Source organism: Egretta garzetta, unplaced genomic scaffold, assembly GCF_000687185.1.
Source record: "Egretta garzetta isolate BGI_Z169 unplaced genomic scaffold, ASM68718v1 scaffold163, whole genome shotgun sequence".
Lineage (NCBI taxonomy): Eukaryota > Metazoa > Chordata > Aves > Pelecaniformes > Ardeidae > Egretta > Egretta garzetta.
Genome location: NW_009259308.1, coordinates 1,878,138 through 1,896,145, shown reverse-complemented (window position 1 = coordinate 1,896,145; position 18,008 = coordinate 1,878,138). Strand labels below are relative to the sequence as shown.

Here is an 18,008-nt window from a genome sequence, read left to right as displayed (position 1 = left end):
CAGCCCCGGGGCAGGCTGCTCTGCTCCATCCACCGCCCCCCCACCAGGAAGCCTCTCCTTCCCTCTCTCTTCAGCACACTCCGGCGATCCCTCCATCCCAGCTGCCAGCTCCCTTGGACCTGCTGCTCCACCCGTGACCTCCTCTCCCCCTCCTGACTCGGCTCTGGCTGTCTCCGCAGATACTCCCATCACCCCTCCATCAGGTTTTTCTTCCATTGCACTCTCTGTATTCGCTTTGCTGCCTAGAGATGAGTTTCCACTCAAAAGCGCTTCTGCTGAGCCCTCCTCCTCCTCTGCTGTTGTGGTCTCCTCCAACTGAGATGACCCTTCACTTACGGGATCCCCTCCAGCATCCACCAGTGCTTCTAATCCAGGTGCTACCTGCAAGATGGGACCCTTGCTGGGCTCCACGCACTCCTCCACTGTATCCACTGCTCTCAGGAGAGAGCTCTCTTCTACCTCTGATGCCTTGTCTGTCTCAGATGTTGCTGCTCCTATGGCAGCTTTCCCCATCACCAGACACTCTTCCCCTGATGCCTTCAGCTCGGAAAACTCATTTGGCTTTACAAAGTCTTCTCCTCCAGGCATTGCTTCTCCTGTGCAAACATTTGCATCCCCTGATGTTTCCAGGAGAGCCCCAGGCTTCTCCACAGCCTCCTCCCCTTCAGAAATGGCTTCTTCTACAGACCCTTCTCCTTTGGGGCCAGCTACCCTGGCAACCCCTTCTTCTGCCAAGCTGGCATCCTCCACAGCCTCCTCTCCCTCAGACACAGCACCCACCACGACACCCTTCCCTGCAAAACCTCCCTCCTCCATGGCCTCCTCTGCCTCAGACACCATCTCACCCACCACCTCCTTCACCAGAGGCTCTGTGGCTCCCGCAGCCTCCTTTGCCTCAGAGGCCTCCTCTGCAGCCTCTTCTCCCACAGAGACCTCCCCAGCCACCTCCTCCCCCTCGGACACCGCTCCATCTGCCTCCCTGCCTAGCACTGCCCCTGCTTGCCCCTCTCCCCCAGCTGCCCGCTCTCCCAGTGCTGCCTCGCTTTCCATCCCCTCCATCAGAACTTCCTGCTCCCCGGGTGCCACCCCTGTGCCAGACTCCATTCCCTTCCCTGTCCCCTTTCCATTGGGATCTCCTGCCATGGCGCTCTCCTCAGGTGCAGATTCCTCCACCTCAAGCGGACTCTCCGCCTGCAGCACAGCCACCGTGTCTTCCTTGGGCAGCAAATCTCCCACCCGTCCCGTTTCTTCCTCTGCCTCTTTGGTGCAAGCATCTCCTCCCTCAGCAACGAACTCTTCCTTCTCAAGTGCTTGTCTCTCCGCTACCATCTGCCCTTCTCGTACCACTTGTTCTGCTGCCTTCTGCACGTCAAGTGTTCTTGTTCCTTCTGCCAAGAAAGCTCCATCTGGTGCTATTAAGAAATAATCAAAACATTAGTTTTATTGAGAACTGTGTTAGTGTTAAGGCTGTTTTACAGGGTTATTATTAAAGATGCTATCTCTCCCAAGCAATGAAGGGACATCAGCACGGTGATGAGAAGAAAACTTGCTGTGCTGCTTCTCATCACGCACCTGTGCTCTGACTACGCTTCTAGCGCTGCCGTTCTGGCATCTGGCATAACTAATTTAAGTAAAAATGTTGATGCGTGACCAGATTTCAACTCTGACAGTTCTGCCTGCCCTGCCTACTCTCCCTCCTTCCCTCACCTGCCTAGCAGGGAGCTCAGGTGTGTGTATGAAATAGCTACAGGCTTGACAGTAACATTCAAAAATTCAGAAATAGGTGGGAAGTTGCTTATGTAAAATACACACACAGAGGAAGAAGAATACTCAGCTGTTCATCTAAAATGGGTAATTGCTTCCCATGGACTCTGTAATTACACCAGGGGAATAATGTAAGGTCCATTCCAGCCCCCTGGGGATTTAAGGAAAATGCCCGCATGGAATTCGGTGCTCCAGGATCTGTCCCTGGGGAGGCGCCCCAGCAGTCTGTGCTGCTGCACTGCTCTTTTGTACAAACGTGGCAGGTTCCTATTCTTTAGAAAATGAGAAGTTTTATGCTACTGGAAGGAGCAAGAAGCATTGTCTTTCCCAAGCTACCCTTTCTTAAACCAGGCAAAGGCCATCTTACCCCAAAGCATCTCCCACTGTTTTTGACTTATTTTGCCATCTTGCACTACTGCTGCACTCCACAGTTACTGCTTTTTGCTGCCTGCTTGGGCAACCGCCTGTGCAACTAGACCCCATCTCTGGAACGGCAGCCAGAGAAAACTCCAGGTGACAAACAGGCCTGGAGGACATTATTTGTCCAGCCCATCTCTGCCAGTAGAGTGGAGTTTGTGTCTGGTTTCCCACAACCGTTGCACTGGCCTGGCCACCCCCCGCTGCCACACTGCCCGTCTCGTCCTTCAGAGCTGGGCCTGATTCACTCACGGGTCAGGTCTGCTGCAGAGGAGCGCAGAAGGTGGACAAGGCAGCTCAGGCTGCTGCAGACAGTAAGGGAAGCAGCAGAAGAAAGGACAGGCTGATAAAAGTGTTTCCAGCGAGAGAACGGAGGTTGTGGAGGGAGAGGAGAGAGCCCAGCAGGTTGTTTCCTCCCGCCAGAACACACATCGCCTGAACACCAGACCACACTTCAAAGTAAAAACTCTACATTTTGCAATACGAGAAATCATGCCTTCATCCAAGACTCTTCTTGCGCCAGATTTGTTGCTTATGTTTACTACTGCCTTTCTGTCCCTTATATTTAAAATTTTTCTTCTTTTATACATATATATACACACTCTAATCAGTTATCAATCACTATCATATCTTTACAGAACTGAAAATCCTACCTCCTGAATCTGGGAGAGCTCAGGTCCACTATCAAAATCAGTAACATGTAATAATTTAAAAATTTTCTAATGGAAGTTTTGGTACAAAATGAAACGAAACACCCCAAACTGTCATCCCAACTCAGTGTTAAATATTACTGTCTCCACAAAAACATAGTGTCTGAACTGTCCAGCTGCTAATACTGGACTGAGCCTAATAAAATAGATTTTTGCCAGTCCCTGTAAAATAGATGCTTTTCTCGCTTTGTCTAAAAGAAACCAAATGCTGTGTTGTGCATGGTATAGTCTGCCTGTTTACCTGCTTCATTAGCAGAGAGAGGAGTTAATTTACTCTGTCTGCTGCTTACAAAGTATTCCATTCCCTTCTGTAAAGTGAGGTCTTGCATTGGGCAGGAGTGATAATGGCAACGTGAAATTGTTTCAGTATTAAAATATTCAAAATGAGGCACCATGCAAACCTGAGAAGTTAGGAACCAGGAGATTCCAGGCTTTCCAAAGACCACCTGCCTGGGAAGCAAATGCATTTCAACCCTGATTTGGAGGGGCAACTAACACAGAAGTCAGGCTGCCCAGGAACTACGTGTTCTGTACCCTGGTCTGTGCATCAGAAACAGAAATCCTTGGGAAGACCAACACATGAAGACTACTGGAGTTTGAAATTAAATGTTGTAGACAGTTGTTTGTGGTCAGCTGATGAGAACAAGGCAGAAGCAATCTCATCTGAGAAAGAATTCCTAAGAAAAAGACAATTACAGACCAGAGATGAGAAGGAACCTCCAGCCTCCTGCATACACCTTCTGGATGAAAGACAACAAACCTTAAAAGACTATATTCTTAGAGTTAGCAGATCAAAAAGCTCCCAGCTGACCAGAAAAAAAACTTAGAACCCCCTGGGTTAATGTGCCATAATACAAGACAGTGCACAACTGGCAATTTAAAAACAATGTGTATGACCTGATCCTGCCAGCTGTTAAGACTCTTAGAGGATGGAAGAAGGAAATGTAGGAACAACGGTGCAGACTGAAGTCAGTTTTAACCTATGGTTTTCTTCTCTTTTCAGACTCACTGCTACCTTGGAGTAGAATCTTACTTTCCCTTCGTCTCATTGCTGCAGCAGGATGGCTGGCTTTAATATTCCCTGTAACAATACGCCGGGGTCTTCTGTCAGGCACATCAAGTCCCCAGCAATAAACTACTAGGGCTGCAAGGACCAGAAATGTTCTTGGAGGGAAACGAGATCAAGCCGAAATTTCCTCACTGCCAATTATGCCAACTGCTAACAGGGAGATGAGTTTGGGAGACAAATGGGGTACAGCATGGAAATGAAGGCTGCAGCTCAGCTTCATTCCAAGTCTGTCAGTCTCATCCTGCCTGTCTTGAGAATACATTTCCCAAGGAGGCCCCACGCTACCTGGAAGCAAAGGGAAACTCACTGGATTCCTGCTTTCCACAGCTATTTTCTTGACTGGCAGCCAGTTTTTTCATGGCCTGGATTCTTTACCTAGGACCATTATAACTGCCAAAAAAGTATTATTTATACATGACTACAGAAGGCAGCCAATCATCACCCAATTTTAAACAAGTTAGAAAAGAAAAGAGCACAAGGAAGGTTTGATAGTGTAGAAAGGACAGGGATAGGGCAAACACTTCTATAAAAAGACTTCAGATGAATAAAATTTAATCCATGTCCCTGGTCGACAGCCAACCTCACCTTCATTGGCATCACGCTCTGTACTTGTTAGGTTCTCTTCTTCCTCATTTGCACAGGAATCACCAGTTTCAGGTTCAGAATTCGCATGATGATCATTTCCAGTTACCTTTGCTATTTCCTCCTGGACTGGTTTGAAATCTTCAAAAACTATCACACAGTTACAAAAGAGGAACAAAGAAAGAGAGACCATTAAAAAGCAAAAGGGGAGTAGAAGTCATCCAGCTATCTCTGCTTGGTTTAAAATTTGAAATGTTAAGGAAGGCCTGATCGGAGCCATGTAAATCTTCGCGAACAATAATTTTTTTTAAGTAGATTAAAACAAAATAGAGACAATCGTTAAAAATCCAAGGGAAAATTCATGCAGGAGCATCTACTAAAACACAGAGCAGCAATCTTCCACAACATTTTCACAAAACAGTGAGATTGCTTTTGTCAGGCAGTCTGAAGGGGGTCCAACATACAAGCAACAACATTGTTTTATAGACATAAAATGGTTATTGTTCTCTGAATACTTTTTAAGAAAAAAAAAATCTATGTTAAGATCACAACTACAGTTCGGATGATTCCTCAATTCCCCAAACTAACATAAGTGACTGAAGACCTACGCTTGCCTATAAGTAAGTGGGGAAGTATTTTCTGCTCTGTAAATGCAATGATTGTGATGCTTCACTGTCAAGTCATGCGTTTGACATTATTGTTAAGATTGTGCTATCAGTTCCACTTTTGCTTTACGACTTGCTGAATGATTATGTGGATGGCTTCCAAGCTAGCAATACTAAACAACTTCTTTATGAGCAGTATTCCAGCTAGGTGCACAGTCCGACCCCTTCAGTATCTCCTCTGAGAGCTCTTCCCTCCAGCAACCAAGACTTCTCCCTTCAAGTTCCATCAGTTTTCTGTACCTTCCCTCTTCTGTTGCAGTTATTGGCTTAGTCTTTTACAAAAAGAGCTTGCTAGTTTGCCACTGGTATGGATTGACAGCATCAAGTCAAATCTCGTACTTGGTTTTACAGTCGAATGGCCTCTATAGCCTCTGTAGGTGCATAAAAATAAGCACAATAAGACCGACCAACCTGGCCACTACGCTCATCCAAACTCCATGCTTAACCTACAGAAATACTGTCTTGCCTCAAACCGTCTTCTACGGATCACAGGCACTTCTGGGCGTCGTGTGTTGAAATCACATGTACTTGCATGTGGCAGCAATTTATTAAGAAAAAAAGGCTATCAGTTCTTATGAGACTGACTTTTCTGTACATGTAGCTGTGCGTATGGGATTTAATCTGTCTGCTGCTTCAGAGTCAGCCTGGGCACTGAAAGGTCCAGGAGTGGGAGAGGTGTTGTTTACACTGCTCACAGTGAGGAGAAGACTTAACGCTGTCTTCCCTGCCACAATCTTGCACTCTTCCGAAATCCCTGCCTCTCTCTTGCCAATGTACACCCTGTGCTTTCTCACCCTTTTTCTATGAGGTTGTTTTTTTCTACACTGTTGATCTTACTACTTACTACTTGTATCTTACTACTTACTACTCACCCTTGTACATATTGTTTTTCTTCCTGTTTTTCACTTTTTAAAACATTTTTTCTTCTTCTTCTTCCTCTGGTGGTTGTTCCTACTTTATGCTTACACCCATCCTTCCTACCCCATCAGTGCCCTGCACCCACACAGCTCTGAAGAGAAATGTGAGGAATTTTTTTAAAAGACCATTTCAGTCTACAGTACAAAAGGCACTTGCTCAGCACGAATGCCTTTTTGCCTATACCATAGGTCCTAAAGAGCAGTGATGGCTTCACTCCTTGCTGTCACATTTCACCTGGGTGAAGCACTAAGATCTGCTCTGCAAGGAGCCATGAAGGTTGAGCAGGGAAGGTGCCAGGAGAGCGTTTATAAGATTCCTCCTGGGACCCAAGATCCTGACAAAGGTCTCTGTGCAACAGTGCACAACCTGCTTGAATCATTCTGACATTTCAGCTTGGCAGAGAAGACAAGAAGCTTTCCGCTCCAGGACATCCCTTGGCTGCCTCACACAGAGGTACAGGCAGCACTTTCTTCAACCTGCTGAAATACCAAGTCTTTTGCTAGGTATGGTGCATCTATTTTACTTTGACCTGATTATAGGCCTGAAGTCTGGCTAGCTGGCAGTTCCCATTCATTGCAGTTTACTGCCTGCGTAACATTTGACAAAGGGGAATTGACAGTCTATCAAAACACAGAGCCCAGGGAAGGATGACAAATACTGCTCACAATAATTTTCTCTCTTGGGATCAGCAATATCTCCTCATCACAAAGAGCACAGCACGATCAGAAAACGCGCAGCAGGAGATCATCCCAGGTGTTTCCATACTTCTGACAGATCCTGTCACACCACTGGTTCTGATTTGCCCAGACTCAGCCTGCAGCTGAACGACCCCAGACGAGCATTTTGCACCTTTGGCTTTCTTCAGCATATACAATTTTCTCTGATAAATTAGTTCTGCACTGTTAACGACGGCACTGGTTAGGAGAAATCCTGTCACGAGCATGATGGGTCTTGTTGGGACAAAACCAAAACAGTGCCCTACCAGTCTCATCTAAATGCAGGCTGGATGGCTGATGGGAAGGACCAGCCCTACATAGAAGTTCGTGTGGAAAAAATCAGGGAGGCCCAAGAACGGATTGAGAACCAATTCTGCAGTAAAGGACTGAGCTCCTTCAGCCCTCTGGGTGTCTCTGGAGGTTTTTAGCCCTCAGCCTTTTGGAGGACTGGCATGGTGGGAGGTGTAACCATCTGGAATTCCTTTTAAGACTATATACATCCTTAAAGTTGTGAATTAGAATCTTTATCATGGCAGCAACTGCACTAAGTGCCTAGAAGAAGGGAAGGTTCCCATGCAACCTTTGTTACCCCACAATATTTCTTTAGCATGCTCATTATATCTCAAAAAGAGTATTAGCTTTTTCTTTCATTGCTCTACACACAGTCTCTTGGCAATTCTTTATTTACCATAGAATTTATCTAGCTAACTCCCATGTAGATGGGGAAAAATCTGTGTGCAAATTAGGAAGTCGTTCCTATCTGTAATTTTTATAATTCAATTATTTTTCTTGTCCTTCCTTGTCTGCACTGTCCCCAAATCTCAGGTAGCCTCCTGGCAGCAGCGGTGATGCAGGACTTGACTAAGAAGCAAACGCTGTTACCTACAGAACATTTGGGCAATCTGTCTATATTTGATAGAGGATCTCTGTTCAAACCCAGAGCCAGGAAACCATGTGCGCTGAATGTACTCACGCAGGAATTTATGCTAATAAAGAACAACGCTATTGTCTTAGGCTAACTCAGTACCAGATTACTAGCTTGGCACATTCAATTGATCTTTCCTTGGTTTTGTATTACAGCATAATATTCTGTCCTCTAATTTTTTTAAGTTTGTTCTTCTTCAGTAGTCTTTACTCAATTCATCGGAGCCCAACGGTGAAGGTGCTTAAATTGAAGTTTCTTTCACACAAGTGAAGAGAGGGGTTCCAGAAGCAAACACCTTTGAAGACTTCAGCATTATTCAATGAATAGTACGCTACTGTCTTTACTGCCTCAATTCTGAATGCATAACAAAGCAAAAGCAATGCACAAGACAGTCAAAGCAACCCAGCAGCAACAGACCTGCAAAGCATTAAGCACCAGCGTTCAAGTTGTTTATTCCACACATGGCTATCTTAGATAGTTGCACTGGGGTCAACAGAAAGCAATAGAAACAGAACCAAAAACTTCTATTAAAATAAAGGAAAAGCTTTCTACATTCCACTGCAAATCCAGCATACAGAAAGTCAACTGGAAATTTCATCTACTGTGGCTTGTGGCTCTCCTTTACATCAGCACCAGTGCAGACAACTATTCTTTTATACTGCCCGATTTAACAGCGTCCCAGATGTATCCCCCATGACCTCAATGACATTGCAAAGCAAGGGCTTACATTTTTTCCCATTCTCCAGATATAATAATGCAAAGCCTTGCTGATGCGGCCAACCTTTTATTAATTGCCCATTATCCATAAAGGTAAGGTTGAAACTGCAAGATGTCCATTTTGTCAACAGTAAAACGAGGTGTCACGCAACTAACTGATTGACTCCTTGCCAACAAATCCATTGCACAGTGAAGCAACACAACCGTGGATCAACTGACATACTTTTGATCTTCATCTGCTGCACCATGATTCACTTGGTAAGATTTGGTGTACTTTTTGAATCTAGTATTTCAACATTATAAACAGAGTCCCCCAATCTAGCACACAGATTTTCCGATAGGTAATAAATCACGTTTGGATTTTATAATAATTGCGTGATATGTGAAACCCAACTACTGGAGTAAAAAAGAATAGCCTAAGCCTTACACTGGAAACACTAGAAAAGAAACAATAACCCAACGTTACATTCTGGGTGGTTATTTAGCTCACAGCAGCACAGAGTATTCTAGTAGCTTGGAAACAGTCCAGCAACTGCATTCCCTATGCTGCACCATGACTTAGTATAAAGGCAAAGACAGCAGCAGTTGCATGCAGTACTTGCTCACGGTCATGCAGGGGGACTGTACTCACCACCTCCTTCATCGCCCTGAGGAGTCTCTTCATTGCTGTCCTCCACTTCCGTCATACTGCTTTCTAAAGGCGCCAGAAGACTTTCCTCCCCATCATCCCTCCTGGTACTTGCATTCTTGTCCCCATCTTCCACTACGTTACTTTCTACTGACCCAGCCTCTTTGAGTTCCCCATTAACTTCAGGACTTTGATGCTGTATTGCCATTACATTTTCATGAAAAATTCCAGTATCTTCCCTTGCTGTTAGATCCTCTGGTTTTGCCTTTTCTGCTTCATCTATTCCTTCCTTTTCCAGTGCAAAAGTTTCCTGATTTTCCTCCATTCTGAGCAGTTTCTTCTCCCCATTCTCATTTCCATATTGTGCATGTGCCGCAGTATCAGATGCCCTTTTGATATTACACTCCTCTTTGCCCTTAATATTGTCTTTCATCGTTTCAGCATGAGAATCATCTTCACTGCTATACTGAGTACTGATGGATGAGAGAGAGCGTGCAGGCCTCCTGTCTAGAAATAGAAAACATAATTTTGTTTTAGTATTTGTCACTCAGACATCTGCATTCATTGGCCACTATTTCCCTTTGCTATGCACAAAGGGACAGACGCTCATCTTGTATCAGTCTCTTAAATTACACCATCTGAGGACACCGTGACAAAATTCCAGTAACTGTAATAGAAGAAAATTGCCCAGGTGTATCAAAGTGTTAAAATCAAAGCCATTTAACATATTTTTTTCTGACAATGGAAATGAACCAGATTAGCTCCATCAATCACACAGGCATACACCTCCAAAAGGACCTCTAAATATGACTCAGACAGGTTTTAGAATAGTTTCTTGAGCTCCATTTAACAAAAGATTTCAACTATATCAACAGTCCTTCAGTGCACTCCTGTTATCTTAGTGAATATGATAAAGACCTTCAAAATCATGTGTAAGCCATTCAAGTTGAACTGGAGATGAAGCTCCCTGTCTACTCTAAAAAAAACATACAGGGACCACCATATGAAATTCATAAGTGGAAAATTTGAGGGGGAAAAAAAAAGCAATAATTCTTCTTCTAATATTTAGCTGAACAGTAGAGCTTACTGCTACACAGCATTGCTGGTGTTCAAAGTTCACATGGGTTCAAGAAGAGATTAATCAAACTCAAGGAAGAAAAATCCAGCTAGGCCTAATAAGTAAAAGGGACCACCCTTGAGACCAGCTAATTACAGGGGTGCAAAGACATGGTGGGGATGCAGCACAGTACTCTTGCCCTTGGATATTAAAGAGCTATATGGATTCAGTTATAAGAGAAAAACTACATAAGATTTGGGAAAATTATGATCCAGGCAGGGGAAATTCTGTCTTGGAGAATATGTAAATATAAACATAAAGAAGGGAAAAGAACTGCTTATGGATGCGCAAAAAGGCAAAACTAAAACCCATGGAGTTAAATTAAAGAAAAATCTTTTTAATAATGAATATCCAGAAAAATCTGCCACTGTTGAGACCTATTAGACACTTTAATAATCTCCTAAAAGAAATGGAACTAGTAGTTGCTACTAAAGTTGCTTGAAATATTCCCACGCAGAGTATTTTCAGAGAGTAAGGGTCCTTCATTCAAACAGAAAGCTGTTCTTGTCCTCAGAATTAGCAATGAATTCTTATTTTTCATAAATTTATTATTACATCTCAGTTGGGAAAAGCCCACATTTTTTTTTAACCCTTCTCTCCACCTCTTCTGTTCAGCGATGGAAAAAAAAAAAGTAGGAAGATTTCATTACAAAGGGGAAAATATGAAAAATCAACTAATAGGAAACGAATAAAAAACCACAGGCATTTTGTGTTCAGTGTACCAGTGCCTAGGGTGGTTAAGAAAAACAATGCAAAAAAGTTACCATTTTCTTCAAAGGATTAAAACCAAATCTGGATAAAAGTAGATGAGGACTCCCATGCCACCAGGCAAACAGTAAAAGGACACTTGGGAGATAACAAACCCTTCCTACAATGAATTTCCTATTTGTGCAGAAGGAAATGCCCTGCACCAGTTTGGGTTCCACTGTTTACTGTTTGTAAACTCATTCTGTGCAAGTGCAAAGAAGTAGATGCCAATTGGTTCCTGAATGCTTCTACCACCCTGAGCATAGAAATCTCTTTGAAGATTAATCACGACAGCCAAAACAAAAAGCTCATCCCGACCTTCAAACTTAAATGCAAAGTCCCTAGAAATCCAAAATTCCAATTATCTGAAATGTCACCCAAAGCTAGCAGTAACCTTAAAACATCCTTATCTAATGTTATAGTATACCATTTACTCGTGCTAAATAAGGACTGCAGAACTCCTTCAGGCTTCCTGCCCCAAGAAGGTAAACGTTGGAAGCACTGCTCCTCTTGCTGACAGTCATTTACACCTACGGGGAGCAGTCAAACAGAACTCAGAGCACGGAACAGATGCACTCACAGTGTAACCAACAATTATGAAAAAGGCTTTTCCACTGGTATCCCTAGCTCCTGATACATGCCTCTTCCATTATTTGCTTACTTATATATTTAGCCTTCTAGAAGCCCCTCTAGATACCCATCCTGTATTTGGGTAACCACTCCTTACACTAAAATACCAAATGTCAAATTAGAATATTACCTGTCTCTTCCTCACATCCTCAGCAAACACAACAGGACAAAAGAAGTAAAGCCAGCTTCTCTGCCTCCTTTCTCAAAAATTACAGAGAAAAGGTTAAGACGTCACAGCTCATGTGGGCCAAAGGGAAAAATGACTCCACGTCGTGTGATTCTCAAGAAGCACCTTTGAAAACAGCTTCCCTCATTTCTACGGAGGCAATGCTGCTTGGCGCCGGACACCCATGGCCCGCTGCTGATTGCCAAATGAGATGCAAGTAATAACTGATGAACACTCTATTAGTGTGCTAATGTAAAAGATAGAAGCAGCAAATCAGGCTGCTAAGAAAGAAGATTAAACCTATCTTATTTAAAACCACAGAGAATGTAAATGATTTAAACGCACGTCCTGAGCTACTGCAGGACAGGAGAACAAAGCAAACCATGGCAAACACAAATTGAAAAACGTTAGCAGCAATGATTTAAACGCACGTCCTGAGCTACTGCAGGGCAGGAGAACAAAGCAAACACAAATTGAAAAACGTTAGCAGTGCCTGCCAGCTGACCGGTACGGAGCCCCTGCCTAGACAACTACATGTTTTACACTGTTAGTTGCTGATGTTAAATGTCCATATTTCAAGATATGGTGGCTTCCCAACAGCCTTTTCTCCTCATCATAGAAAAATTTATATTGAATTCGTGAGTTTTGGTGCAAGCAGCAGTACTATATCCCAGTAGAAACGAAGGTGAATAAGGGCGGCCCTTAATGAAGGCCTTAATACATAGGTAGCCATGAAAGGCCCTTGCGGTTCCTTTCCACCTGTGCACACCTATGCATCCACACACTTTCACTGGATCATCACACACTGCTAGAGCTTGAGACGCAGCGGATCAAAGTCATGAAAAAGTTTGTAATGCCGTACACTAACAAGCAGAAAAGAATGCTTAATTGTACTGATTATTCATGAATCACAGGCTATTTCCGATTATCACAAGGAAACAAAATTTCAGGTTCTTTTTGATCACTGCAATGATTTTATAAGCAAGGACGTTTCAAACCTGATTTGAATTTCTGCTGAGTTTTATACTTTCTATAAAAAGACTGGATCTTTCTTGCAGCTGCAACCTTTTCACAAACAGCTGTATTACCTTTGTTTAATTCACCTAGAAATACAAATGTGAAAGTAATGTTGAGAAACAGTTTGCACAATAGGACTGTCAAATGTAAGGAAGATAAAGTAATTCATTCTAAAACAGCAGTAAATGGAGAAATCCTGGTGCATTATGACAAGCAAGAGGCGCTTAAGTCAGCTCAGGATCTAACAAAGCCACAGAGGAGAAATGTTAGAGAGAAATAAAACACTGTGCCAGAAGGAAGAGGCAGTTCACTTTAGGCTTATTCAGCACGTGGTGGATGGAATTCTATCATTTGCCTAATAAATGAGAAATTGCCTGCAAGTTTTCTTTGGGATTATTTATGAAGATGCACAGCTTGGATTGCAGAAAGGCCAGTAGTTGAAATGCTAGACATTAAAAGTGCTGAACGGCAAAAGATGCTACTTATTCTGCAAAACTTTATTTCAGACCAGTTTAATCTTTCTGAATTAATAATAATAATGGTGGTGGACATTTCACTGCACACTTTTGTACCTGCGTTTGGATCAAAAATCACAGACTATTTTCCTGATTCAGACCCTTACTTGCTCAGAGCCAGGCGTCTCCTCCCTGGGCCAGGACAGAGTCAGTGATGTACCAGAGGAGAAAGCTGAGGTTCTGATTATTCAGGGCCATTAAAGACAGCACTTCTAAAACACAAGGTGGTACGTTGGGTTTCTGGGTGACTTCTCAGATAAAAGTGTGTACCCTCAGCAGTTGTAAGGGGTCGTAGCTTCTCAGATGTCGGTGACCACTGACATGAAGTGCTGATCTGCCCTGAGTATTTAGAGCTAATTTGTTGACTGGGTCCATCTCCATTTCCACAACTAAATAGCTCAGCAATGTCTGCTGTGAGCTGGCACACGCTTACATTGCCAGTGGGTTTGGCTGTATTTCAGTGACAGATGGTAGAATTAATAAGAGATAAAATAGATGTATTTTACCAATTCAGTAGGAATTGCAAGGGTCTTCCTATGCAGACTCAACACACGTACTGGACACACACAAAACGTAAAACACGCATCAGGTCAACTCCTCTAAGCCTCATTATGAAAAAAACTCACCTTGTTTATCATCCTCTGAGTCACTGTCAGAATATCCATCACTTTCATCTTTCTCACCATCAGAGGCCTGCAGTGTCTTCTGTGATGAGGTTTTACTCTCCTTTTCATAGTCTAAAATACATTTTTTATCATCTGAGGATGACTTTGACACTCCATTCATTTGATCACCAGTCTGTCCCTCTTCATTAACTTCTTCATCTGCTTCAAAATCTTCATCATACTCTAAAATAAAAGAACCATACTGCGAGAAAAGAAATGGAATTCACAACTAATAAAGTTCTTTTTTAAGCAGACAAGAGGTTAATTTCATTAATCTCCTTTTGCCTCTGCATTTCCTCAATCTTTTTAAAACATTGAGGGAACCTAAGACCACAGATAGGAATCGTAAGAGCACATTATCATTAAAAAGCATCATGTTCTTCATAGATAGAGCAGCAAAAATGCCATAAAGCTACTGAACGATGCATCATGTGTGATGTATTAACATTAAAAACAAACCAAACGAAATCATTAGCTGCTGAAAGGACTAGAAAAATTAAGAGCTGGGCAAACTCAGAAATAAAATGCAAGACAGACTCATTACAGGAGAAAAACTTGTGATGAAAAAAACCTTAAAGCAATAGAGAAAGCTGGAGAAAGTTAATACACCGTAGCGCAAAGTAAGATGAATGTGGATTGACGTGGCTAATTAACAAAGAAGTGGCTTACAAACTAAATGAATTAATTAAATCCAGCCAAAGGGCACTGCAGAGGAACATTCTGTTACCACACTGTTCTAATATGCTCACTGGAGTCCCAGGTGAAATCCCAGTACAAATGAAGCTTATGTCAGAATTACCATTCTCACATCAACACGGTCTAGATTTCGTCCCAGGCTACTGGCCTGACGAGTTGTAGCATTTGATAGATAACTTTGCTCACATCTATAGGTAACGACTGTCTTCATGCATATGCATTACAAAATCCTTCCCTTTCCAGCCAAGGCTGCAGTTTAAAATCCCAGGCACCAGGATGCACAGTGATGTCAGTGATTTCCATTTAAAATTCTGCCATTCCACTGCTACCACTATAGCTCATTGCACATGCAGCAGAGAGGCAAACAACCTAAATTGTGAAGGAGAGCTGTCACTGATGACACACCAGCTTTCCTCGTGGCCATAATTTCTCACCTTTCAGATTTTATTGCTCACCTCTCTTTCTTTGCATCAGTACTTCTAAAGTACTGAAGTGACAGAATGCCAAGGACAGAAAGGAAGAGTATCTGATGCAGAACCAATTAGGCACATAAACAATTACGCAGACAATGAGAATTAAGGGAGTAAGGAGATTTATTTTCTGTATTAAAAATCAATTGAGATTCCAACTGCATTGTTGGAAGTGAGGCCTCCTTAGGTAACTGTCAGAAAGGTGCCCACCTCCTGGCAGGGGAAAGGCTTGATTAAGCACAAACACGCATCCACAGGGACTAACGAGGAAGCTGAGCAGTAGCACTGCAGAATTATGAAAGTAAAAATAGGAATAGGAAGCAGGAATTAAACTCTGTCTCTAATTTGACTTAGTCTGAAAAAGGCTTTATAATAAGGAGCAAGGGAAGGCGCAGGCTGAGCTCACCGTCTTTTTCCGTAGGAGCCGGCAGAGCTGTAAGCAGCCTGGTGGCAGCAGGGACCGGCCTTAGGCGGCACCGGGGAAACGGCACATTCTGAGCATCCAGTTGGAGCTGCCACGCATCACTTTTATACCACAAATATTATCTTTGTCTGCTACAAGAAACACCCCTTGGGCAAACTATCAGCAAGGGCAGCCTCTCTCCCATCTTTCTTTTTAAATCTCTGTCAACAGAAACGAGATGGGACTCAAGCAAAAGGGGCAAGGTCAGCCAGCTACAACAGGCAACGGGAGCGTTCAGCAAAGGGAAAGAATGATAGCTCCAGCGGGGTCGGAGCAGAGAAGGCAAGAAAGGTGAGCTGGTAGACCTGGAGCAGAGGGAACAAATGCTCAGACAAGCGAGGAAGCTGGAGGTTTGGGGAGGTGTCAGGGAAGCGGTGCCTGGGGCAGTGTGGTGGAGAAGGGACTGGGAAGAGCCTTAGGTGAACAAAGCATTGCACTCCAGCTGGCAACAGGCAGGAGAAAAGACCAAAACAGTTCATCTGATGCTAAATCTTGCTGACATTTTGCTGCTATATGCTCCTCCCACCTTCCCTCCCCTTCTGGACCCAGCATTCAGCCTCCTCCCCTTCGCAGTTCGTCCCTCCCTCCCATCCATCTCACGTCAGGCAGCAGGAGGCTTTTCCACCTCCTGCCCCTATGGCCACTGTCTTCTCTCCATTCACCTTATGCTATGTCCTGTCTCCCTCAGAAGCTCACCTCAGACTCACTGTCTCCCTACCCACACCCAGTCCTATTTCTTCCTTCTGCTCTTCTTGTCCTCCACCTGCTGCCATTCTTCTTCTTCACTGTGCTCCACTTTCCTCCTGCTTTTCCACCTATCCCAGGCTCCTCTTTCAGCCTCTCAGACCTTCCTTATTCACCTTCTTGGCTCTTGCCAAATCCCCTCATCCTATTGCTTGGCTCAAAGGAGGCCCACTAATTTTATTGCCCAGCCACAGGAAACACCACATTTCTCACACATGAGGTGTCCTAAGAGAGGATGCTCCATGTGAAGTTGGAGGCCCACAATCCCATACCTTCTCCAGAATCGTCCTCTCCCATTTAGCATCCCCTGCTTCTGTTTTGGAATACTGTACCATTTTTACCGGTGTCTTCCTGACTACCTTCGCTCTCACGATCCGACAGTTTTTTCCTTTCTTCTTTTCTGTACTCCTGTCCAGTCTCCATTTTGTCCTCGGTAGTCTCCACACTCACTCCATGACCTGGTAAGATGACTAACACTGAATCTTTCCTTGATTTCTGCTCAACACTGCTTTTACTTGGTTCACTGTGCACCTCATCTCTCTGGGAACCCACATGCTTTTCCTCATGGTTCTCCATCTTCCTCTTGGGAGGGGATGGTTTTTTGTCCAGACCCATTGCAATAATGCACCTATAAAAAGAAAAGGAGAATTGGGAAGTATCACATTTTTCTTTCTGTGAACAACAGAAGGGCAGCGGATGCAACGAGCTATTTAGCTCATTATCAGGTACCTACCTACCTCTGCATTGCCACTCAGGTGACAAGGTTAGTGATAACGACTGACTTGAAGAAGCACCCTAAAATCCCCAAGTGCTGCACAAACACAGATGCAGTTCCTCCTTGAAGGAGAGTAACGCTGTCTGCACTTAAAGGTGACAATTGAAGTATAAACAGATTAAAACAAGCAAGCAAGCTTGGAGAAAGGATGACCTTTCCTTGGTTGAGGTGGGTCAGGTTACGGACCTTTTAAGGAAGCTGGACACCCACAAATCCATGGGCCCCGACAGAATGCACCTGAGAGTGCTGAAGGAACTGGCAGACAACATTGCTGAGCCACTTTCCATCATCTATGAAAGGTCGTGGAGAACAGGAGAGGTGCCTGAGGACTGGAAGATAGCCAATTTCACTCCAGTCTTCAAAAAGGGCAAGAAGGAGGACCCAGGGAACTACAGGCCGGTTAGTCTCACCTCCGTCCCTGGAAAGGTGATGGAACAACTCATTCTGAGTGTCCTCTCCAAGCAAGTAGATGAAAAGAAGATCATCAGGAGTACCCAGCATGGATTCACCAAGGGGAAATCATGCCTGACAAATCTGATAGCCTTCTATGATGGCATGACCGGCTGAGTAGACGAGGGGAGAGCGGTGGATGTTGTCTATCTTGACTTCAGCAAGGCTTTTGATACTGTCTCCCATAACATCCTCATAGGGAAGCTCAAGAAGTGTGGGTTGGATGAGTGGACAGTGAGGTGGATTGAGAACTGGCTGAATGGCAGGGCTCAGAGGGTTCTGATCGGCGGGGCAGAGTGCAGTTGGAGGCTGGTAGCTAGTGGAGTTCCTCAGGGCTCAGTACTCAGCCCAGTCTTGTTCAACTTGTTCATCAATGACCTGGACGAGGGGACAGAGTGTACCATCAGCAAGTTCGCTGATGACACAAAACTGGGAGGAGTGG

At 44.0% G+C, this 18,008-nt stretch overlaps 1 protein-coding gene across 1 annotated transcript in view; it reads right to left on the bottom strand.

Annotated features, from left to right (window-relative positions):
* The window catches only part of ERICH3 (glutamate rich 3), a 35,660-nt gene that overhangs the window by 1,491 nt on the left and 16,161 nt on the right, over positions 1-18,008 (bottom strand). Inside the window, 5 exon segments of the mRNA XM_035891743.1 lie at positions 45-1,406; positions 4,537-4,692; positions 9,115-9,618; positions 13,930-14,151; positions 16,674-16,969. Coding sequence (XP_035747636.1) covers positions 45-1,406; positions 4,537-4,692; positions 9,115-9,618; positions 13,930-14,151; positions 16,674-16,969 — 2,540 coding nt within the window.